At 55.9% G+C, this 22542-nt stretch overlaps 2 protein-coding genes across 12 annotated transcripts; one reads left to right on the top strand and one right to left on the bottom strand.

Moving 5' to 3' along the window:
- Positions 1-1492: 1492 nt before the first annotated feature.
- Positions 1493-10493, top strand: TUBG2 (tubulin gamma 2). 3 transcript variants are annotated; one of them, XM_054669699.2, is made up of 13 exons: positions 1493-2464; positions 2677-3036; positions 3318-3430; positions 3633-3800; positions 4123-4191; positions 4685-4711; positions 6459-6538; positions 6863-6989; positions 8961-9047; positions 9163-9312; positions 9574-9726; positions 9810-9971; positions 10090-10493. In XM_054669699.2, the coding sequence occupies exons 2-13, from the start codon at positions 2988-2990 to the stop codon at positions 10285-10287; spliced, it is 1383 nt and encodes a 460-aa protein (XP_054525674.1). In that variant the 5' UTR covers positions 1493-2464; positions 2677-2987; the 3' UTR covers positions 10288-10493.
- A 911-nt stretch (positions 10494-11404) lies between these two features.
- PLEKHH3 (pleckstrin homology, MyTH4 and FERM domain containing H3) lies at positions 11405-20533 on the bottom strand. Of its 9 annotated transcripts, XR_008540376.2 has the most exons (15): positions 19885-20191; positions 18225-18359; positions 17841-17896; positions 17421-17500; positions 17130-17321; positions 16886-17043; positions 16663-16783; positions 15573-15879; positions 14838-15045; positions 14481-14617; positions 14060-14192; positions 13405-13863; positions 12917-13108; positions 12178-12389; positions 11656-11790 (listed from the first exon to the last, which is right to left on the bottom strand). XR_008540376.2 is itself a non-coding variant. In XM_016931778.3 (14 exons), exons 1-14 carry the CDS (start codon positions 20044-20046, stop codon positions 11614-11616), a joined length of 2508 nt encoding a protein of 835 aa, XP_016787267.2. In that variant the 5' UTR covers positions 20047-20478; the 3' UTR covers positions 11405-11613. The 9 variants fall into 9 exon arrangements, 4 of the variants coding, with proteins under 4 accessions (XP_016787267.2, XP_016787266.2, XP_016787268.2 ...); XR_010152844.1 differs by lacking the exon at positions 12178-12389 and having other exon boundaries at positions 11405-11790; positions 13430-13863; positions 14490-14617; positions 19885-20478; XR_001710805.3 differs by lacking the exon at positions 12178-12389 and having other exon boundaries at positions 11405-11790; positions 13430-13863.
- Positions 20534-22542: the final 2009 nt, after the last annotated feature.

Below are 22542 nucleotides of genomic sequence, written 5' to 3'. Positions count from 1 at the left end.
TACTAAAAATACAAAAGTTAGCCGGGCGTGGTGGCTCATGCCTGTAATCCCAGCTACTCAAGAGGCCAAGGCAAGAGAATCACTTGAACCCGGGAAGTGGAGGTTGCAGTGAGCCAAAATCATGCCAGTGCACTCCAGCCTGGGCAACAGAAAGAGACTCTGTCTCAAAAAAAAAAATTAGCTGGCATGGTGGCATGTGCCTGTGGTCCCAGTTACTCAGGAGGCTGAGGTGGAAGGATCGCTTGAGCCCAGGATTCCAAGGCTGCATAAAAAGTCTCAGAGGCTGGGTGCGGTGGCTTAGGCCTGTAATCCCAACATTTGGAAGGGATCACAAGGTCAGGAGTTTGAGACCAGCCTGGCCAACATGATGAAACCCTGTCTCTACTAAAAATACAAAAATTAGCAGGGTATGGTGGAGCGTGCCTATAATCCCAGGTACTTGGGAGGCTGAAGCAGGAGAATTGCTTGAACCTGGGAGGCAGAGGTTGCACTGAGCTGAGATTAAGCCATTGCACTCCAGCCTGGGCTACAGAGTGCGACTACATCTCAAAAAAAAAAAAAAAAAAAAAAAAAAGGCTGGGTGTGGTGGCTCATGCCTGTAATCCCACAGCACTTTGGGAGGCCAAGGCAGGTGGATCACATGAGGTCGACCAACATGGAGAAACCCCGTCTCTACTAAAAATACAAAATTAGCTGGGCGTGATGGTGCATGCCTGTAATCCTAGCTACTTGGGAAGCTGAGGCAGGAGAATCGCTTGAACCCGGGAGGTGGAGCTTGCGGTGAGTTGAGATCGAGCCATTGCACTCCAGCCTGGGCAACAAGAGCAAAACTCCATCTAAAAAAAAAAAAAAAAAAAAAAAAGATTGTAACCTGGCTACCTGGCTGAGCATAGTGGCTCATGCCTGTAACCCAGCACTTTGGGAGGCTGAGGCAGGTGGATTACCTGAGCTCAGGGGTTCGAGACCAGTCTGGGCAACATGACAAAACCCCTGTCTCTACTGAAAATACAAAAAAATTAGCCGGGTGTGGTGGTGCACACCTGTAATCTCAGCTACTAGGGAGGCTGAGCCAGGAGAATCGCTTGAACCTGAGAGAGGCAGAGGTTGTAGTGAGCCGAGATCATGCCACTGCACTCCAACCTGGGCAACAGAGTGAGACTTTGTCTCAAAAAAAAAAAAAAAAAATCTTAAGTGGCATTTACAGTGTTTGTGATTCTAGATCAGGCTACGTTTCATTCCATAAAATAAATAGAATGAGTGTTCAGATGAGTCAAGCACAGGTTAGTTTTTATGGACAAAAAAGGGTAGAGAAAAATAGAAACAGAAGGAAAAAAAGCAGATTGGTCCTTTCAAAGTTACTTTTCTTGTAAAAGGACTTCCGTATCATGCCGGCTAACACTGGCTTGTTTGGGGTTTTGGCTCTTCCTTCCCTCTCCTGATTCCTCTGAAGGTTTGATAAACAACTTAGTGTTGCTTAGTGACATGGAACTTTAGCGTGAGTGACTCCATTTTGGTTTGGTCTGTTGAGCCAAGCACAGGAGCTCAGTGCAAATCAATGGCCTCCTATAAAATTTATTTAACTGAACCCTTGTGCATTGCTGGTGGGAATTTAAAATGGTGCAGCTACCATGGAAAATCATATGGCGATTCCTCAGAACATTAAACACAATTACCATATGATCCAGCAATTCTACCTCTGGGTGTATATCCAAAATAATTGAAAGCAGGGACTCGAACAGATATTTGTACACTCACATTCAAAGCAGCAACATTCACAATAGCCAAAGGGTGGAAGCAACCCAAATGTCCATGGAGGGATGAATGGTTATGCAAAATGTGGTACATCTATACAATGGAATATTATTCAGTTGTAAAAAGGAAGGAAATTCTGACACATGCTACGAAATGGAAGGATCTTGAAGATATTATGTTAAGTGAAAGAAGCCAGACCCAAAAAGACAAATATTGTATAATTCCACTCATATCAGGTGCCTAGAGTAGTCAAGGGGAAGTTACTGTTTAATCGCGATAGAGTTTCAGTTTGGGAAGATGAGAAAGTTCTAGAAAAGAATGGTGGTGGTGGTTACAGAACAATGTGAGTGTACTTGGTGCCACAGAACTGTATGCAGTACTTACAAATGGTTACAATGGTAAATTTAGGCCAGGAGTGGTGGCTCATGCCTGTAATCCCAGCATTTTGGGAGGCCAAGGCAGGAGGATTGATTGAGGCCAGTAGTTTAAGACCATCTTGGGCAACACGGTGAGATCCCCATCTCTACAAAAATACATTTTAAAAATTTAAAAATTAGCTGGGCGTGGTAGCACACGCCTGTAGTCCCAGCTACTCGGGAGACTGAAGTGGGAGGATCACTTAAGCCAGAAGTTCAAGGCTACAGTGAGCTATGATCGCGCCACTGCACTCCAGCCTGGGCGACAGAGCGAGACCCTTCTAAAAAATAAAAAGGTAACATACATGTGTATGTACTGTAACACCATTAAAAAATAGAAATTTAAACGAAGAAAAGTTGGCTTCTAGCCCTTTGATCTAGCAAAGCTGACAGTGTCCTCACCTACCAATATAGGTAGATGACTCCTTACACGTGGACAAGCACATCCACCTGGCCGCTTCTCCCCTTTCCTCCCCTCCCCCGTTCCTTTCCTCCCCAACACATCCAGGTTCCGACTCTGCCACCCCCAACGAGTCTCACTGCGCAGGCGCCGAGCGGTGGGCAGGAGCGGGCGTGGCCTGACTCTGCGCCTGTGCGGAATTCCAGCTGCGACTGCTGAGGGAGAAAATGATGCCCAGGTTGGGCTCCCCGGCCCACCGGCCGAGGAGAGGCCTTCGCTGCACACGCGCAGACCGAGCATCCGCGTCAAGAGGCGAAGAGAGCGCGCGCTCCCCACGTCCTGCGCGCCTGGCTGCCAGGCATTCGTCTCAGCCGTGACTCTCGCCAGGCCGGGGCTGGCGCGCCCACGTCTGAAGAGCGATGCCCCGGGAGATCATCACCCTGCAGCTGGGCCAGTGCGGCAACCAGAGTGAGCAAGCGAGCGCCGGCCCCGCCGGTCTCTGGTTCTGCCCCTTCGGGTCCCACCCAAGTGCCTGGCTTCCACCAGTCCCCCTTTCCCTTCCATGAACCCCCTGCCCTGCTGCTCTGGATAACCCAGACCGAGAGCTGCGCCTCCAGCCCGGGGCTGGGGCAGCTACCAAACCCAGGCATCTTGGGTCCACCCTCTGATCGTGTCAGCCTCTGAGACTAAAACTGGGCTCCTCAGGCCTTAAGGCTCCAGCAGACCCGGGCATCTCCCCCCTCCCCCAGTTGGGTTCGAGTTCTGGAAACAGCTGTGCGCCGAGCATGGTATCAGCCCCGAGGGCATCGTGGAGGAGTTCGCCACCGAGGGCACTGACCGCAAGGACGTCTTTTTCTACCAGGTGCCCCCAGCGACTTGGCCGGGGGCGGCAGTGGCCCAAGGGGGCGGAAGGGAAGGGAGTGGCCTGGTACTGGGAACCCCGCTGGGCAGTAGGGCCAGGCGGCTGGCTTGAGGAGGGAGGGCCGGAGGGAGCCAGAGTTGGGAGGACTTCGGACTTGGGCCGCCCTAGCTGATTGGGCCCCCTCCTGGACTCCCCTTGACAGGCAGACGATGAGCACTACATCCCCCGGGCTGTGCTGCTGGACTTGGAACCCCGGGTGATCCACTCCATCCTCAACTCCCCCTATGCCAAGCTCTACAACCCAGAGAACATCTACCTGTCGGAACATGGAGGAGGAGCTGGCAACAACTGGGCCAGCGGATTCTCCCAGGTGTCCAGGCGACCATTCCAGAGACCTTTGATATTCCCATCCAGAGGCAAGGCAGGCTCAAGCTACTAGGAATTTGACCGGACTGACAGAAAATAAGAGACAAAAGGATGCCCCGAACAAGAGGGACAGCCAGGGAGAGGTTTATGCAAATTTTGTGCAAATCATTTGCAATAGTAGCACTTCTGGGTTGAGGGCTACAGCCTAGGCTCTGCTTCAGGGTGGCAACAATATTCCAGGGTAGACAGAATTCTTGGTGCTGTGCTGAGAAAAGATGCTCTCTGGAACCTTTGGCCTGACCCTCCCTTTCCATATCTCTATACAGGGTGAGAAAATTCATGAAGACATCTTTGACATCATAGACCGAGAAGCAGATGGAAGTGACAGTTTGGAGGTGAAGTTATGGAGTGGGGGAAGGAATGGGCAGGGAGGCCGAAGAGTGCTGGGGAAAGGTCAGGAGGTGGCCTGGATAGGTAATATGAGGGGAGCAATTCAATTCAAAACCCGTTTATGGAGCATCAGATGTGGGATATTGAGGTGAATAAGATATAATCTTTGTTCTCAAGGAAGTCATAAATCTGAATGGCACCGGCCCCTTAGGCATGAGTCATTCAGCTGCTTCTCCAGCTCCAAACCTTCCCAAGGAGCCTCAGCCTGGATGCATAAGAGGAAGCTTTGAGACATTGGCGTTTTGGGAATGGAGAATGAACCAAGCCGAAGTCTCTCCCCCAGATCCTTGGAGACTGCCTCTCCATCTCTCCCCATGCTGGGTGCGATATGTTCCTGGCTTACAGCTCTTATAACCCATGTAATTTCCTAAGGGACTAGAGCAATAATAGTATGTTTTGTTAAAATATTTGACCTTTTGTCCTTGGTTTCTGAAACAGCTCCAGAACAGCTCCAGAGTGATAAAGGTGAAAGACAGTCTTTTGTTATTTATAACAAGCCCGTTTCTTTTAGTTTAATCTTTCATTTTATTTTAATTAGTTAATTTTACTAACCACTGTACTAAGGAACAAGTGCCTTTCAACCAAACCTGAGCTTATGTTAAAGAGGCGATTTTTGGAAAGTCCCAGATAGCCACTGGATGGGGGGCTGGTTGCCAGGGGAACAAACCTGGTGCTCTGAGGGTTGGAATTTACAGGCCCACCCCTCACCTCTGGGGAAGGGAGAGGGGATGAAGATTGAGTAGAGCACCAATTGCCAATGATTTAATCGGTCATGCCTGTGTAATGAAGCCTCCATAAAAATCCAAAAGGACTGAGTTTGGGGGCTTCCAGGAAGGTGAACAAGAACACATCCACAGGCCAGGAGGGTGCAAACCCAACGCCACAGGGCAGCAACTCCTATGCGCCGGACCCTTCTAGAGCTTCCCCTCGGTATCTCTTCATCTGGCTGTTTATTTGTATCCTTTAAAATATCCTTTATAACAAATGGATGAACGTAAGTAAGTGTCTCCTTGAGTTCTGTGAGCTACTCTAACAAATTAATTGAACCCAAGGAGCAGTCCTGAGAACCTCGATTTATAGCCGGTTGGTCAGAGGCACAGATAAAACAACCTGAAGCTTGTGTTGGCATTGGAAGTGGGAGAGTCTTGTGGGACTGAGCCTTCACTCTGTGGGATCTGATGCTATCTTCAGGTACAGATACTCCTCAACTTACAATGGGTTTATCAGGATGTAAACACATCACAAATTGAAAATATTGACTAGGCACAGTGGCTCATGCCTGTAATCCCAGCACTTTGGGAGGCCGAAGCAGGTGGGTCATCCGAGCCCAGGAGTTCAAAACCAGCCTGGGCAACATGGTGAAACCCCATCTCTGCAAAATATACAAACATTATCCAGGCATGGTGGTACATGCCTATAGTCCTAGCTACTTGGAGGCTGAGATAGGAAGATGCCTTGAGCCCAGGAATTCAAGGCTGCAGTGAGCTATGATCACACCACTGCACTGCAGTCTGGGGGACTGAGTGAGATCCTGTCTCTAAAACCAAAACAAATTTGAGGCCAGGTGCGGTAGCTCATGCTTGTAATCCCAACACTTTGGCAGGCCGAGGCGGGCAGATCACTTGAGGTCAGGAGTTCAAGACCAGCCTGGCCAACATGGTGAAACCCCGTATCTACGAAAAATTAAAAAATTAGCCAGGAGTGGTGGTACATGCCCGTAGTCCCAGCTACTTGAGAGGCTGAGGCAGGAGAATGGCTCGAACCTAGGAGGTAGAGGTTGCAGTGAGCCAAGATCGGGCCATTGCACTACAGCCTGGGTGACAGAGCAAGACTCCGTCTCAAAAAAAAAAAAAAAAAAATTGAAAATACCGTAAGTAGAAATGCATCAGGTTATAACCCAATAAGCCCATCATGAAGTTGAAAAATTGTAAATTGAACCATTGTAATTCAGATGCTTCTTGATTTAAGATGGGATTATGTCCTGATAAACCCATCATAAAGCCAAAACATCTTAAATTAAACCATCCTAAGTCAGGGACAGTCTGTAGGTAGTCCAGAATTGAAGTGAATTAGTGGATACCCAGCTGGCATCTACTGTAGAATTGACTGCTTACCTGATGTGTGTGGTAAGACCCCACCCATCTGGTATCAGAATTGTGTTGTGAGAGTGTGGCAGGAGAAACTGAGTCTGTTTATTCCTGTATACACACAGGGCTTCGTGCTGTGTCACTCCATCGCTGGGGGTACGGGTTCTGGCCTGGGCTCCTACCTCCTGGAGCGACTGAATGACAGGCAAGCCTGTGTTTGGGGAGAGGGTATTAACCCTGGTTCCCTGGGTAATGTCATTGCTTTTTTCTCTTGAGCTAGAAAGTCTGCCACTACCCCTTTTGAGTCATAGGGACAGACCCACCCAAGGACCATGTTGGAAGCTATTTTGGGGGGTGGGGGTTTACCTGTGGAGGGAAGGGGATCTACAGAGTTTGAAGCTTTCAGGCTTATCCTTTTTGGCTCTGAAGACTCAGTTCTGCCCTCACCCCTTTTGTACAAAATGGCACATATGGGCAGTGATGGAGGGGTCCTTCCAGTTCACTATGCCACCATCCTCTTTTCTCTCAGGTACCCCAAGAAGCTAGTGCAGACTTATTCAGTGTTTCCCTACCAGGACGAGATGAGCGACGTAGTGGTTCAGCCCTACAATTCACTCCTGACACTCAAGAGGCTGACGCAGAACGCAGACTGTGTGGTGAGCAAAGAAAGAGTTGAGGGGCTGGGTGTGGTGGCTCATGCCTGTAGTTCTAGCACTTTGGGAGGCCTAGGCAGATGGATTGCTTGAGCTCAGGAGTTCAATACTAGCCTGGGCAACATGTGAAACCCTATCTCCACAGAAAATACAAAAATTAGAGCTGGGTGCGGTGGTTCACACCTGTAATCCCAGCACTTTGGGAGGCTGAGACGGGCGGATCACCTATGGTTGGGAGTTCGAGACCAGCCTGACCAACATGAAGAAACCCCATCTCTACTAAAAAAACAAAATTAGCCGGGTGTGGTGGCGCATGCCTGTAGTCCCAGCTACTCGGGAGGCTGAGGCAGGAGAGTTGCTTGAACCTGGGAGGTGGAGGTTGCAAGGAGCTGAGATTGCACCATTGCACTCCAGCCTGGGTGACAGAGTGAGACTCTGTCTCAAAAAAAAAAAAAAATTAGCCAGTCCTGGTAGCATGTGCCTGTAGTCCCAGCTACTTGGAGGCTGAGGCAGGAGAATCACTTGAACCCGGGAGGCAAAGGTTGTGGTGAGTCAAGATCACACCATTGCACTCCAGCCTGGGTGACAGAGCGAGACTCTGCCTCAAAAAATAACATAAAAAAAAATTAGCCGGGCATGGTGGCATGTGCCTATAGTCCTAGCTACATGGGAGGCTGAGGTAGGGGGATTGCTTGAGCTCAGGAAGTCGAGGCTGCAGTGAGCCATGGTCACACCACTGCACTCCAGCTTGGGCAACGGAACAAGACCTTGTGTTTAAAAAAAAAAAAAAGGGTAGAGGACTTTGGTCTGTCTCCTCAGGCCAGTGAGTCTCATTCACCCCACCTTTCCTCAGCCCCTATACACACAGACAGAAGACCAACAAAGCCATACCTGTGGGCCAGATTAGGAAATAAGGTCCTGACCTCTAAGTTTCTTAGAATCCTTTTAGGCAGCAAAACTCTCAACAAAGTGAATATACCTTCCCCACACCACCACGTATCCTACCTTTGCCTACTTAATGCCCACTCATGCTTGTATTCTTAGCTCAAGGATAACTTTCTTAGCAAAACCCTTCCTGACTACTCAGTCAAGATCAGATTCCTATATGTGTATTTCAGGGAGTTAACTATACTTTTCTGTTTTATATTTAGTGTGCCTCCCTCCACGAGACTATAGGCCTAATGAAGGGAAAGATGGTGCCTGTTCCTCTCTGTGGTCTTCCCAGAGCCAGGCACAGTGTATGGCACATGTGGGTACTCACGTGTTTGTTTACTGCCCTGTGTAGTCCGAGAGTATCTCATGGTGCCCCAGAAACAGTACTTTTCTTTCTTTTTATTTTTTATTTATATTTATATATATATGTATATATATTATATATATATTTATACTTTTTTATTTATATTTTTTACAGAGATGGCATCTTGCTGTGTTGCTCAGGCTGGTGTCCAACTCCTGGCCTCGAGTGGTCCTCCCACCTTGGCCTTGGGATTACAGGCCTGAGCCACCATGCCCAGCAGTACTTTTATTTTATTTTATTTATTTTATTTTATTATTTTATTTTATTTTTGAGACGGAGTCTTGCTCTGTCCCCCAGGCTGGAATGCAGTGGCATGATCTCGGCTAACTGCAAACTCCGCCTCCCGGGTTCACGCCATTCTCCTGCCTCAGCCTCCGAATTAGCTGGGACTACAGGCGCCCGCCAACATGCCTGGCTAATTTTTTGTATTTTTAGTAGAGACGGGGTTTCACCGTGTTAGCCAAGATGGTCTCGATCTCCTGACCTTGTGATCCGCCCGTCTCGGCCTCCCAAAGTGCTGGGATTACAGACATGAGCCACCGCGCCTGGCCTCAGTACTTTTTTTTTTTTAAACAAACCTACTTCCTGGCTTTGGAGTTCAGCAGGGGCTAAGCCAATATCTTATTTCTATGCCCATTTTATCCTCAAGATGCTGTGATCCTCTTCTGTCCCCCCAGGTGGTGCTGGACAACACAGCCCTGAACCGGATTGCCACAGACCGCCTGCACATCCAGAACCCATCCTTCTCCCAGATCAACCAGCTGGTGGGCCCCCACTCCCGGACTCCTTTGGACTGGAAGCCCTCCTTGCTGGAGGGTCATCTGGGGAAGGAAGGTCCCACCCAGGCCGAGCCCCATGACATGGCACGCCTGTCCCCAGGTGTCCACCATCATGTCGGCCAGCACCACCACCCTGCGCTACCCCGGCTACATGAACAATGACCTCATCGGCCTCATCGCCTCGCTCATTCCCACCCCACGGCTCCACTTCCTCATGACCGGCTACACCCCGCTCACTACGGACCAGTCAGTAAGAGCAGCCTTCAGTGTCCCAGGCCAGGCTGGCCCTGGGCCCAGCAGGCCCTGCCCCAGCCTTTCTCTCTTCCCCACTGCCCCAGGAGCTGCCCTTTGCGGGCCCCAAGGCACTGCGCTCAGGGACTGGCACAGAGCGGGCGACTTTCTTGCTGACTTGCTCTCCACCCTCCCTCTGCCTTTGGCTTCTGCCAAAGAGAAGCCAAAGGGGGACTGTGCCCTGAGCGCCGGCCGGGTCCCTGTCTCACTGTCCCATCAGGTGGCCAGCGTGAGGAAGACCACGGTCCTGGATGTCATGAGGCGGCTGCTGCAGCCCAAGAACGTGATGGTGTCCACAGGCCGAGACCGCCAGACCAACCACTGCTACATCGCCATCCTCAACATCATCCAGGGAGAGGTGGACCCCACCCAGGTAGGGGAGGCCCCTTCATCCCGCGCCCTGGACCCGCAGGGGTAGAGGAGAGGCCACCTCCACTGCTCCTGTGCCCACCCCAGGTCCACAAGAGCCTGCAGAGGATCCGGGAACGGAAGTTGGCCAACTTCATCCCGTGGGGCCCCGCCAGCATCCAGGTGGCCCTGTCGAGGAAGTCTCCCTACCTGCCCTCGGCCCACCGGGTCAGCGGGCTCATGATGGCCAACCACACCAGCATCTCCTCGGTGAGTCTAGGTTTCTATTCTTCTTAGAAGAGTCTGTTCCACTGGCCACCTTCATCATCTTCCCCAAGTTCACTTCTAACCCCCTGGCTCGCATTTTGGAGATTTTCATCTCTTTCAGCTCTTTGAAAGTTCCTGCCAGCAGTTTGACAAGCTGCGGAAGCGGGATGCCTTCCTCGAGCAGTTCCGTAAGGAGGACATGTTCAAGGACAACTTTGATGAGATGGACAGGTCTAGGGAGGTTGTTCAGGAGCTCATTGATGAGTACCATGCGGCCACCCAGCCAGACTACATTTCCTGGGGCACCCAGGAGCAGTGATTTCCCTCCCCACTACTCCTTCTCCTTCTGGATGGTAACCACAGCCTCGACCATGCCTGCTCCCTCTGACCCAGCTTCACCTCATGGACAACGCTTCTTGGTTCATCTCTAGCCCATGAGCTGGTCCTGCTTCCTCCCTTCCATGCCCTAACTCTTAATATGCTTGTTCAGCTCTAATAAAGTAATAAAGCTTGGTTGTCAGTATAGCCAGGGCTTGATCTGTGAATACGGGGGGGGGGGTGGTGAAGGGGTCCAGTTTCTAGGCATCTGACAGTAGGGTGGCCTTCACCTCCTCCAACGTCTTATCACTTAGTCCAAATCTTAGTGTGTTCACTGTTTCCACTGGCATCCCTCACCTTGAACTAGGCTGTTTAGTATTACTAGAGTCAGCCCTTGTCTCAAGATTACAGAGCTTTACTAAGGTTTGCTGTCTCCTCAGCGCCTAAGCTTTGCCCCAGTGAGGGTCAATGTTGCCCCAACCTCTTCCACTCAGGGCAGAGGAGGTGGGGTCTACTGAAGGAGGGCACACTACATTCTGAGCAGGCCAGGAGAGCCAAGGTTCCAGATTCCCAGTGCCCAGGGCCATGAGAGTTCCAGGAACTCAATCCAGTTCAACCCAACCTGATAAGCAGAAACAGAATTCAAGAGTAGGGCTGAGAACATCCTGAGTTACTTTTCTGTGCCAGAGAAATTCTTGGGTTTGTTATCTGCCCCAAGCTTCTCTCCATTCTAGGCCCAAAGCATTAGGCACACCAATGATGGGCCCAGAGCTGGACAACGAGTAAGAAATGGGCAGTGCCAGATCTGATGACTCACTGCCCTCCAGCCTCAGGGATTCCAGGAGGCCATCTGTATGCCACTCAGTGGAGAAGGGAGGGTGAGTAACTGCCAGCTTCCAATGAGGCCTGTTTGCCTGCTCCACCCACAAACCTGTGGCAGCACACTGGCCAGGAGGAGGTTAAGTCTGGAAGGTCAAGGAGGGGGAGGGTGAAGCACTGTGGTGTCCAGACTTCCCCCAGAGCCTGGTAAAAGCCCAGGGTGTGGGCGTCCCCAGAGGCGGGGCTCTGCGTTATGGGGTTCCAACTTGTCCCACTGAATAACACTCCCACAGGAAGGGTTTGTGTAAATAAGAAACTTTTTTTTTTTTCTTCTCTTCTACAAATAAATTAAGAAACAAACTAGAAAATTACCCACACCCATTGTAGCCCTTGGGTGTGGGATGTGCCCTGTCCCTGCAGGGCCAAAAGGGTCCATGTTTCCCTCAAATCTCAGAGCAGTCCTGGCCCAGGCTGCAGGCAGGAGGGAAGTCGTGACCTCTTGGCAGGCTCAGTCCTGCAGCTGCCCCAAGCAGCCAGACTGTCCCTGGGGCTCGTCCAGGCCTGGGCGCTGGCTGGGAGGGGAGGTGTCTGGCAGGTCTTGGCATGGAGGAGAAGAGCTGCTGCAGGGCCTCTCGGGGGAGGGGTTGGCCAAGTAGGCATTCACCAGCTGCATGATCTCTTCCACCTAAGAGAGGGCAGAGGTCAGTGTGCAACAGGGACTGCCAGGTTCTCTTCTTTTTCTCATCCTTTCTCCAGGCTCTAGGGCTCCAGCTTCCCCACCAGGGTCCTACGTGCTCTGGCCCTGCAACCTTTCCTTCCTTATCACCACTCTCTCCTTCATTTCTTTTTTTTTTTTTTGAGACGGAGTCTCGCTGTGTCCCCCAGGTTGGAGTGCAGTGGCGCGATCTCAGCTCACTGCAAGCTCCGCCTCCTGGGTTCACACCATTCTCCTGCCTCAGCCTCCTGAGTAGCTGGGACTACAGGCGCCTGCCAACACGCCCGGCTAATTTTTTGTATTTTTAGTAGAAACGGGGTTTCACCGTGTTAGCCAAGATGGTCTCGATCTCCTGACCTCATGATCCGCCCGTCTCGGCCTCCCAAAGTGCTGGGATTACAGGCGTGAGCCACCGCGGCCGGCCTCTCTCCTTCATTTCTATGTGCCAGTTATACTTGGTTCTTTCTGCTCTTCTAACATTATTTTTGTTGTTGTTGTTGTTGTTGTTGTTGAGATGGAGTCTTGCTCTGTTGCCAGGCTGAAGTGCCTCGGCTCACTGCAACCTCCGCCTGCCGGGTTCAAGCAATTCTTCTACCTCAGCTTCCCGAGTAGCTGGGACTATAGGTGTGCGCCACCAGCCCCAGCTAATTTGTATTTTTAGTAGAGTTGGGGTTTCGCCATGTTGGTCAGGATGGTCTCGATCTCCTGACCTCGTGATCTGCCCGCCTCGGCCTCCCAAAGTGCTGGGATTACAGGCATGAGCCACTGCACCCGGCCGCCTTGCAATTCTTTCTACCTGGAATGCTGTTCTCCCAGGTCTTCCCTGGCTAGCTTAAATGGCACCCTTTTTGAGAACCCTTCCCTGGCTTCCTGTCACATCACTCTTTCCTTTGTAGCATTTCTCACTGTCTTCATAGCCTGGGATTCCTTGTTTATTGTCTGACTCCACTCTAGTGTAAGCTCCTTCAGCTTGTCTGTGATCACTGCTGGATCCCCAGTGCTTAGAGCTCTACCTGGCCCAGGTTTGGTGTTCTGTAAATGCTTCCTGACATCGCTTCCCTTCTCTCCTCCTCCCACAACTCCTCTTCTCACTCACCTGGGGGCTCTGCAGGAGGAGCTGGCTCTCTCCCACCCTCAAGGCCAGGGTGTGGGGGCCCATTAGCTGGCAGGCGGCCACATGGCCATAGCTGACACTGTGGATGGGCTCTGTCTCCCCTGGCCGGGAGAGGGACATGGCCTTGGCTCCCAAGCCCAGGCACAGCTTCTGTGGAGCACCCCCACCAGGCTCCTGCAGACAGAGAGGCAGAGTCAGGGTGGAAGGAGGAGCCCAGCGTTATTTTTGGTAGGGGGAGATGGGTGTCTGTGAGCAGGAGTATCCTGATCCCCCTATGATTCACAGCACGTGTGTGGAGGGGGCTGAGGCTCCAGGGATGTGAGGGCCCAAGGGCTAGTGACTCCTGGGGTTTGAGATGGGTAGCTGTTCTGGATGTGGGGAATTACGTGACCCTCCGTGGGACCTGTGGCTCTGGGGCAAAGGTGTGGGGCTTGGGCCGCCAGAGTCCCCTTCTCCCTTCTCCCCCTCACCGTGCTCAGCTCCAGAACGTCATACCGAGCAGCGCCGAACCCCGGACACTGCGCCGCCAGGGCCAGGTAGGCGGCCATGGCCTCAGCTCGGCCCATGCCCCGTAGCCGCTTCCAGCCGCCCAGCACGGCAGCTGCCGTGCCGGCGCCGCCTCCTCCCTCGCGGGCAATGCTTCCCGCAGTGCGGCCGGCCCCGCCGCGCCGGGCCCGCTCCGCCCGCCTCTTGGCCAGGCCCGGGCTCCAGAGCGCCCCGGCCAGCAGGGCAGCGGAAGGGGGCGGCCTGGGGGTCGGGCGGGGCGGGTCTTCGCGCGGCGGGGCCGGGGGCGGGAGCAGGCGGTCCAGGCGGGGCAGGGGCACCCGCGGAGAGAAGTCCCGATGCAGGCTCTGCAGGCGCAGCGCCGCCAGGGCGCGCAGCGTGTCGTCGGGTGGGGGCGGCCGGCCCCGCAGCAGCAGAGCGTGAGCCTGCAGGGGAGGCACCCGGCGTCAGTGTACGAGCGGCGGCGGAACCGTCGCGAAAACGCCTCGCGGAATCTGAGCATGTCTAGGTTCCAGTCAAGCCTCCCGCGGGGCTGCCATAGTGATGAAATGAGACGGCCTAGAAAACCAGGGGTTCAGGCTTGGGGGTCTGTTTGGAGGCGTGAACGCCGGGGAGCCTCACCTGCTCAAAGAGGAAAGGCAGTTCGTGACCGTCTGGGGACAGCCCCTCAGGGTGCAGAGGTCCGTGAAGACGCAGACATAGTCTCCACCCGGAGTCGGGCGAGTCCTCCAACCCAGCTTCCTCCGCGGCCAAGCTGCAGAAGAGGAGCAGACGAAGCGCTAGGGAGAAGCCGGACCCCTACGGCGAGGGCAGCTTGGGGTGGGGGCGGGGCCATGTGTTTGGGGCGGGGCCTGGGCGGAGCCGACAGCGGAGGTGATGCTGCAGTCGGACTGCAAACCTGCGGCGGGCAGGTCCGTCTGTAAACCAGCGAACGCCACAGCGCAGGGCCAGGGGCAAGCGCTGGATAATGTCCGCTTAGAGACTGACCTCAGCTGAGAAGTGGATGGGCTAATAGAGAGCAGGGCTGGGGCTGGACATTTACTTCTCAAACCTGGTGAGCACGTCGGCCACGAGGGTCCCCCCAGCCAGGGCTCGCTCCTGGGCCCCTCGCTGCTCGTACAGCGCGAATGCGTTGCGGCTCCGGGCCAAGCCCAGCCGCCCCACCAGCTCTCGAGCCACCTAGAAGAGGAGGGTGAGGGGAGACCACTCAGAGGTCTTGCCAGGATTCTGGGAGGGGTTGATTCAATTGGAAGGGGTCTCTTAGTCCTGTCACCACCACTCCCTCCCTTACCAAAATAATCTAGACTCGGGGCAAACCTAGGGTCCAGGAAGCGGGAGAGACAGGCGTGAGAAGCTAGCAGGGTGGGTTGGAGGTCATGGGGCCTTTCTCTGGCCTCACCTCCCCCGCCGTGGTGTGGGAGTCGATGGCCACAGCACAGGCACCAGCCCCCGGACAGTGCACGGTACACAGCAGCTCCTGCCGTTGGCTCAACGCGGAAATCTCCGCCAGCGAGGGCACCAGCTCTCTGCCGCGCGTCCGGCCCAGCGCTTTCCGGATGAAGCGCGCATATTCCGCCAGTTCCGAGTCCGGGAGTGCCTGCTCGGTCCTGGGTTAGGAGGAACCCAGGGATCAAAACTCCAAGGGCTTTCTTCTCCCCCTCCCTCTTGCCTGCTTCTCTTATAGTTTATTTTATCTAGCCGATTTCCTCCCCGCCCCAACTCAAGTTCTTTGAAGGCTCTTCTAAATCTCTCCCCAGTGCTTTGCATAGAGCTGAATTACTTTTCAAGTCCCCTGGCAGCTTTCTCCCAACTGCCTCCACCACTTCCAAAAGTCTTCGTGATCTTCCTTCGGCCTGAAATCGAAATCCAGCCACTTTACTACATTTTCCTAAGCCCTGGCGCTGGCCTGCATCAGCTGGAGGAAAAGCAGCCTTTTCATAACTTCTCAGCCCAAGGGGGGCGTTTTATTGTAATTCATCCGCTCACAACTGCGATAGGATGTTGTATCTCCCACAAAGGCACTGTATGTATTACTCGGTTCTTTACCTACCAAGTCTTTTGCAAAAGACCTTTCATTCTCTCCCAGCCCGGTAGCTCCTCGCCTAGGCCGTAACCCCCGCCTCGCCCCTCTCACCTCTCCAAGTGCCCCAGGAGGTGCCCCCGCACAGCTCCCCCAGGTCGGAAGGTGCAGCTCATGCAGGTGAGGAGTTGCCAGTACCGCAGGGCCGCAGGGTCTTGGGTAGCCGGGAGCCCGGGGGGACCTGCAGGGCCCGAGGTCTGCTTAGCCAGCTGCAGGAAGAGTTCATCCCGGAGCGCGGGCAAGTCCCGGCAGGTTTGGAGCACACCCTGCATCAAGGGCCCGGGGCGCCGCGCCCCCTCCAGCGCCTGCAGCGCCAAGAACAGCCGCACCGCCTCCTCGCGCAGGGGTGCATAGCCCGGACCTGTGGGAGGGTGGGGGCGGAGGGACGGTTTGGAGAGGGGACACAGAGCTGCGCCCTGGGAGGAAGGCATGAACCAGGGGAAGGTCAGAGGGAATATAAGGGGATGGGGTGGCAGGGAGGGGAGGGTACGAACGACAGGAAGAGTGAAGGGAAAGCAGTGGTCCCACGGAGCCAGACTCTCAACCTCTGCCTCCCAGGAATCCCCTTCCCAATCCCACTAAGCCTGGATTTGGACTTAGGGAGACGGACCGCCGGGAAGGGCTGTAGATTCACACCCCAGATTCTGTAACTCCATACTGAGGCTCACCACCATAGGTCAGAAAACAGGCTGGACTAGAAGTCAGAAAACCGGGGTTCCTCTCCCAGCACCCTTTAATCCTCTAACTTTAGGACCTGGGCCAGTCACTACACCGTTTAGGGAGAAGTACAGTTGGATGAGGCCAGCACGTTCTACAAAAGTGGTAGCTTTTCTACCACTTGTAAAGGTAATATGGCATAGTCTCAAGAGGATAATGAAAAAATAGGGGAGTGTACAAACTCCTGAAGGAACATCAGTAGTCAGAATGAGACCCATAGAGAAGGTGGCCAAAGGGGGCCCTTTTGTGTGTGCTGGCTTCCTCTCCTCCACCCTGGCCAGCTTCCAGTTTCACCTTCATCCTTCGAAAAGTGAGGAGCTGGCAGGTCCATGAAGGATGCTTAGATCCCTGCCAGTTAAGGGATTCAGATTCTTACCTCTGAACCACCCCATCCCATCCAGGGGATTTGGGCCATGGGACCACTCACCTGGGGCGCTGACTCCATAGGGCAGGGGCAGGAGTGGGGCATACAAGGCTCCACTAGTGTGTCTCAGAATCGGGTTCCTCAGGTAAATGAGGGCAACGGCCTCTGGGTCCCCGCAACTTTCCTAGGGGGCCAGGGAGAGGGTCACCTTGATGGGGAAGGGAGTTCCTCACAACCCCAGAAAGCTTTGGGGTCCACCACTCTCCTGGCTCTCCCTGGTGTGTACCTGTATGTCCCTGAGCAGTAGCTGGGTGGGGGTCTCCAGGGGTGCCTTGGAGGCGATCACTTCCCGCAATGCCACCCCCCAGCGCTCAGCCTCTGCCTGGCGTGGGGAGCAGAGGCGGACACTGTGTTTCCGACCAGACACAGTCACTGACCACAGACCTGGGGAAAAGAGAGGCCAGGGAGGGCCATTAGGGTCTGCCGGGGCCCCTGCCTAGGAAGGTAGGAGAGTCCCCAGGAGGTCTCACCTGTCTCCTTACGCCTGCGCTCTGGGCCGGTCACCGAGCACAGGCTGGTGAGCACGAGGCTCCCGAGACGCCGCGCCCCTTTCCCGCTGCTGCTGAACTGATCCAGGGAGTCCCGCGTGAGCACAAACCAGGCTCGGCGCGGGGGCAGCCAGGGCCGCGCCCCTCCTCCGCGGGGCTCCCGGTACAGCCAACCTGGGGGCCGGAGAGGGAGGGAAGGGGCATCAGTAGAGACATTAATCCCTAGGGGGTTGGGATTGGGGGCCTCCAGAGTGCACTGAGGGGGGTCTCTACCTTTCACAACGATGTCCGGGTCGTCCTCCGGCAGCCCTTTCTCCGGGATGAGGCTCCAAGTCTCCTCCCAGCTCTGCAGCCTGGGCCAGAGGGGAGGGAGGGTTGGGCCTCCACTCTGCCTCTAGGGGGCTCCTCTGTAGGGGCTCCCCAGACCGCACGGGTGTCTGCTCCCAAGCTGGGCACCCCTCCCCCAGGCTGTGGGAACCGCTGGGCCATTCTGACCTCGAACCAGAAATAGCCCCGACCCCCCTCTTTCTCCCCGCGCCCCCAGCCGGACCGCCCCCCGGGACCCCAGCCAAACCACAGCGTCCGGCATAGGGCCTCTCCCTTATTGCACAACCGCTAGGGGAGACAGAGAGGATGGGGGTCCCGGGAACATGCTGGGGTCGCCAGACTATGGGACGTAGGGGCGTAGCTCACCTGTTGGAGACAGGCCCGCTCCTCACTGGCTGAGTCAGCGTCACTTCCAGGGGACCCTGGGGAGACAGGCGGGGAAGCCCTCAGGGTCAGAGCCCTTCCTGCGCAAGGTTCGTGCCTTCTGCCCTCAGGACAGGGCTGCTCAGGGGATTGAGGAAGGAGTCACAGAGTGGGGTCGTGACTAGGGTGGAGCATGCTGGAGCCGCTGGGCTCGCCCCTCCCGCCGGTCTCAACAGGACAAGCTCTTCAGAACAGCAGGAGCTAAGGAGCCAAGGCTCCTCTCAGTTACCCTTTGAAAATACAATCAGGGGTAGGGTAGGGTGGAAAGAGCACTGGGCAGAGAGTCAGGAGACCTGGGTTCCAATTCCCGCCCCACCACTAACTCACTGTGGAACCTTGGGCAAGTCTCTTCCCGTCTCCGGGCCTTAGTTTCCCCATCTTTGAAACAGGAGAGGTGAGCTCGTTCTGCCAGGCTCCAAGGCACCCTCTCCTCCTCATTTTCCCTTCTTCCACACTGCCTCCCTGGCCAAGGCAGGACAGGTGGTAGGCACAGAGGTGAATGAAGGGCAGAGGGACCCTTTCAGTATAGGGCTTTCTCCAAAAGCGTCTTACATTCTCCCATAGACACTCCTGAGACTCAACGGTGAGCAGAGACCCTGCCCCTTTGCTGGGGCTTAGGAAGGGCGGGCCAGACTGAGGAATGGCACACCCTCTGGAGGCAGGTGTAGTTCAGGGTTTTGCCCTCCCCCTCCCCCTCCTCCTCCCTTCCCCCTGTCCTGGAACTTCAACTGTAGACTGGGGTCTGAGAGAGGCCACAAACCCAACCCGGAGGCCAGTCAGGCGGGAACCGTGCCATCCTCATATTGCTCCCAGACTGCTAGAGCCAAGAGGGGGAGGTGGGGGAGGGGGCCAGGGACACCTGTCCCCAGGCTCAGGGAAGGGGGGAGTTGAGGTGGAGCATGAGGGAGGCAATGGCCTGGTAAAGCCGACCCTGCCCAAGCTGGAAGCTTGGGGACGCCTGGGTCCTGCGCCCTTCCTACGTGAACCTCCACCTATTTTCTGGAAGGTCTGAGTGGGGCTGTCAGCCACACCACATGTGGCAGGTACTGACCACCCTCTTAGGCTAACTCCCCTAATCGCAGTGCCCTGCTTCCCTCCCTCCCCCCCCTCTATATTTATCCACCCTCCGCCTCCGCCAGGTGCTGGCGCCGGCCCCGGCGGCGCAGCCCGCCCCACCCGGGCACCGAGCCACTGGGCCTGCTGGGGACCCCTGCGCGGGGGATGGGAGCCTGACCCGGGCCACAGCACACGGGAGTCTGGCCGCCAGTGTGCAGGAGGGATGGGGGAGGAGACGTCAAGGGATGGAGGTCTCCCACACCAATCGTGCCTCCGTTTCCCCACGGGGAGATTCGACAAAACCAGGCAGCAGCCCAGTGTCCCTCACCATCCATCCCCTCAGGGGTTTCCCAGGAGCCTCACCCGGGAAAGCCGAGAGTTCTGTCCTGAGTGGCAGGGTAATGAGGAGGGGTCCTCAAAGAGCTCCCACCTCCCTCTCCGTGGGGTCCCCGCCACAGACCCCAATCCTGGGATGACTTCTCCCCCTCGTCCAGGTCTCCGCAGCGGGAGCTCTCGCATCTGGCCTCCGCACTTGCGAACTGGGAGCGGAGGGGGACCCAGGCGTTCGAGCCGCCCAGCCGGCCTCGCCACATTCCTCGGCGCTGGCGGAGGCGGAAGGAGACGGGATGGGACGCGGGCCCAGCGAGGAAGGGAGAGGCAGGGCCAGGTCGGGCCACGCGTGACGCCTCCCCTGCCTCAGGGCCCCCAGCAGGTGGACAGCGCCCAGCCTGCAGCGGGAGGCCCACAGGCACATCCCGAGTAGGGCTGCTACTCCGAGAGCTCCCGGGGGCTTTGGCCCCCAGGCAAAAAACTCTCCCTCATCCCTAGTTCGCCAAGCGCGCAGCGTGTGGCTGGAGGCTGGAGCGAATCAGCGTGACGGCCGGTTACAGCGAGAGTGATTGAGACGAGGCTCCGAACCCCCGGGACTTACCCTCCCGCCGCCCGCTGGACTCGGGGTCCGCAGCTCAAAGGTTTCTTCGTCCTCGTCCTCGTCCCCGTCCCCGCTAAGCTCGCCGTCCCCGTAGTCCCGGTGCAGAAGAGTGAAGCCTCGACGGCAGCAGAGAAGCCACCATAGTCCCCCGGGGAGAGGCATCCGGGCGAGGAGCTGGGGATGGGGGCGCGGGCAGCCGCGGCCGAGCAGCAGGGGGTCGGAGGAACTGGCGGGGCTCCGACCCGAGCAGGGGAAAGATGAGGTGGGAGGAGCAGAAGGGAGAAGAGGACAGGGAGGAGGCAGTGTCCTGGGCTGGGGTGCAAGGGGACGCTAGCCAGACGCTGAGGGGGGCTCAGTGTCTGGGCCCCCGGAGGGGGGAGGGGGAAAAGCGTCCAGGGCCCCGGGAGAGGAGGGAGCAATGTCCGGAGCTGGGAAGTAGTGTCCGTTGGAGTGTCCAGCCCTGTGGGGGGGCAGTGTCCGGTGCAGCGTCCGAGGTGGGCAGTTGTCCAAGCTCCAGGGAGGGTCGTGTCCGGTAGGGCGTCCGGTGGCCGGGGCCCGGGCCGCGCGCGCTGCGCTCCCTGCAGCCCCGGGACTGGCGCGCTGGGGGCGCGAGCACAGAGCTAGGACCCCGCCCCCCCGGCCCCCTCCCTCCCGGGGGGCCCCCCTTCTCTCTTCTTTCTCTCCTCCCTTCTTTACTAGGCAGGGTCCAGGTTTCGTCACAGTCTCCTCTGTCCAATCCCTGTGCCTGGCGCCGGGCGCGGCTACCAATCAGACGGCTGAAACCGCGTTGGGTTGCATCATGTGCCCCTGGCTTGGTGACAGCGGGGAGGGGCGGGGAAACAGGGAAGGAGGGGACGAGGCTATGTTAGCCACGCCCCAGTCTCTGAGGTCGGACGCGGGGTGCTAGTGACGTCACGGAAGCCCGCCTTCAGGCTCTTGTTTTAACTCTTGGCTCACCGACCAATTAAAAACCCTGTTGAGGAGTTTTGGCACAGGACAGAGGAAAACCCAACTGCCGCTCTCTGAACCCCTGTCTCGTCTCAGGGTCCCTGAGAAAGGGAAACGCCTTGGCTACTAAGAGGATGTCCAGACCTGCGAGGACACAGCTCTGGAGGTGGCCCTCCACGTCTGGGGAGAAGGAGTCCAGTTTCTCCAGTTTCTCGGTCTGATTCAGCTCTCCCCCACCCTTTTTTTTTTCTTCCAGACAGGGTCTCGCTGTCTTGCCCAGGCTGGGGTGCGGTGGAGCCATTATAGCTTACTACAGCCTCGAACTCCTCGGCTCAAGGGATCCTCCCACCTCAGCCTCTCCAGGAGCTGGGACTACAGGCGTACACCACCATGCCTGGCTAATTTTTTAAATTTATTTTTTGTAGAAATGGAGTCTCACTATGTTGCCCAGGCTGGTCTTTAACTCCTGGGCTCAAGCGATCCTCCCAGCTTGGCTTCCCAAAGTGCTGGGATTACAGGTATGAGCCACTGCACTCGGCCTCACCTCCTTTTCGAGGTGAAGGAGTTGAGGCAGGCACTCTGGGAAGGTGCAGACCTAGGCCGGAAATAAAATCGAATATAGAGCTCACAGCTCACCGAACTCAGCTGGGGAGACTGACTTGGATTCTAAGGAATTCTGTGGTCTCCGAATACAGTGGAGGCCTCTTAGGGCTAATATCCTGCGGCTCTGTATAGGAAGGGGTTAACTCAGGCGCTAGGCGGCCGGGGCGGGGCCGCGGCTTCCGCGGGCGCGCGCGCGCGTTGCTGACTCAGCGGCGATTCCAGAGATCTCGGATGGAGGGTTCCAGGTCGGTGCCCAGTGGCTGGCGTGTGGGACCCTTTGAGGATCGGCGCCGTCTCCGGGCCTTCCCTGGATCCTGGCCCCTAGAGGCCGTGGGGGACCCCTTTTCGCCGCTGCTGCGGGAGGCTCTGAGGACTGCTAGCCTGGGCAGGGCTGGGCTGGGCGGGGAGGGGCGGGACGGGCGGGGCCGTCAGGCCAGCACCTCCCTTGAGACCTCCTCGCCACGCCCCGCCCTTCTCGACCCTAGACTCCAGGCTGGAGCGGTGGGGACAGCTTTGCTGACCGATATTAAACCGCGAGAACTGTCGCACGTGAACACCATCCTGCCCGTTGTGATTGTGTAAAACAAAGACCAGGAATCAATGCGAGCGTGTCTAGGAGGCCATCTCGGCCGTGGCCTCTCTCCAGATGAGAGTGGCCTGCACTGAGAGATTACCTAGGAATGGAGATACCACAACCATCTTCCAGGTCTGGATCCCAGGCCCTTGCCTGCAGAGAAGTTTTTTCCCATATCCAACCTCTCTCTTTCCGGCCAGCTCAGTGCATTTCCTCTGACCCAGTCCCCAGAGAAGATGGAGAACAGCAAATATCCCTCACCCCCACCACACCCATGATAACTACTCTGGAAATTTGCAGATTGCAATCCCTCCTAGGTTTTTCTTCAAGGTGGAAAAACTTCAACTCAAATTTTACAATTAATTTTTTCATTTTTTCTTTCCATCACAGACACTAGGAAGGGATTGTAAAGTGGTAATGGAATCCAAACGCCCACCAAAAACGGGAATCCCCTGCCCCTCCCCCTCCCCCCACACCACGCAAAGGCCCACAGCGTCCCCGACAGTCTGAACATTCCAATAGCGGGAACTCAG

The sequence above is a fragment of the Pan troglodytes genome, chromosome 19, assembly GCF_028858775.2.
Source record: "Pan troglodytes isolate AG18354 chromosome 19, NHGRI_mPanTro3-v2.0_pri, whole genome shotgun sequence".
In the NCBI taxonomy this organism is placed as follows: Eukaryota; Metazoa; Chordata; class Mammalia; order Primates; family Hominidae; genus Pan; species Pan troglodytes.
Note: the sequence above shows the minus strand (reverse complement) of the source record. Positions and strands in the feature narration are given on the sequence as shown.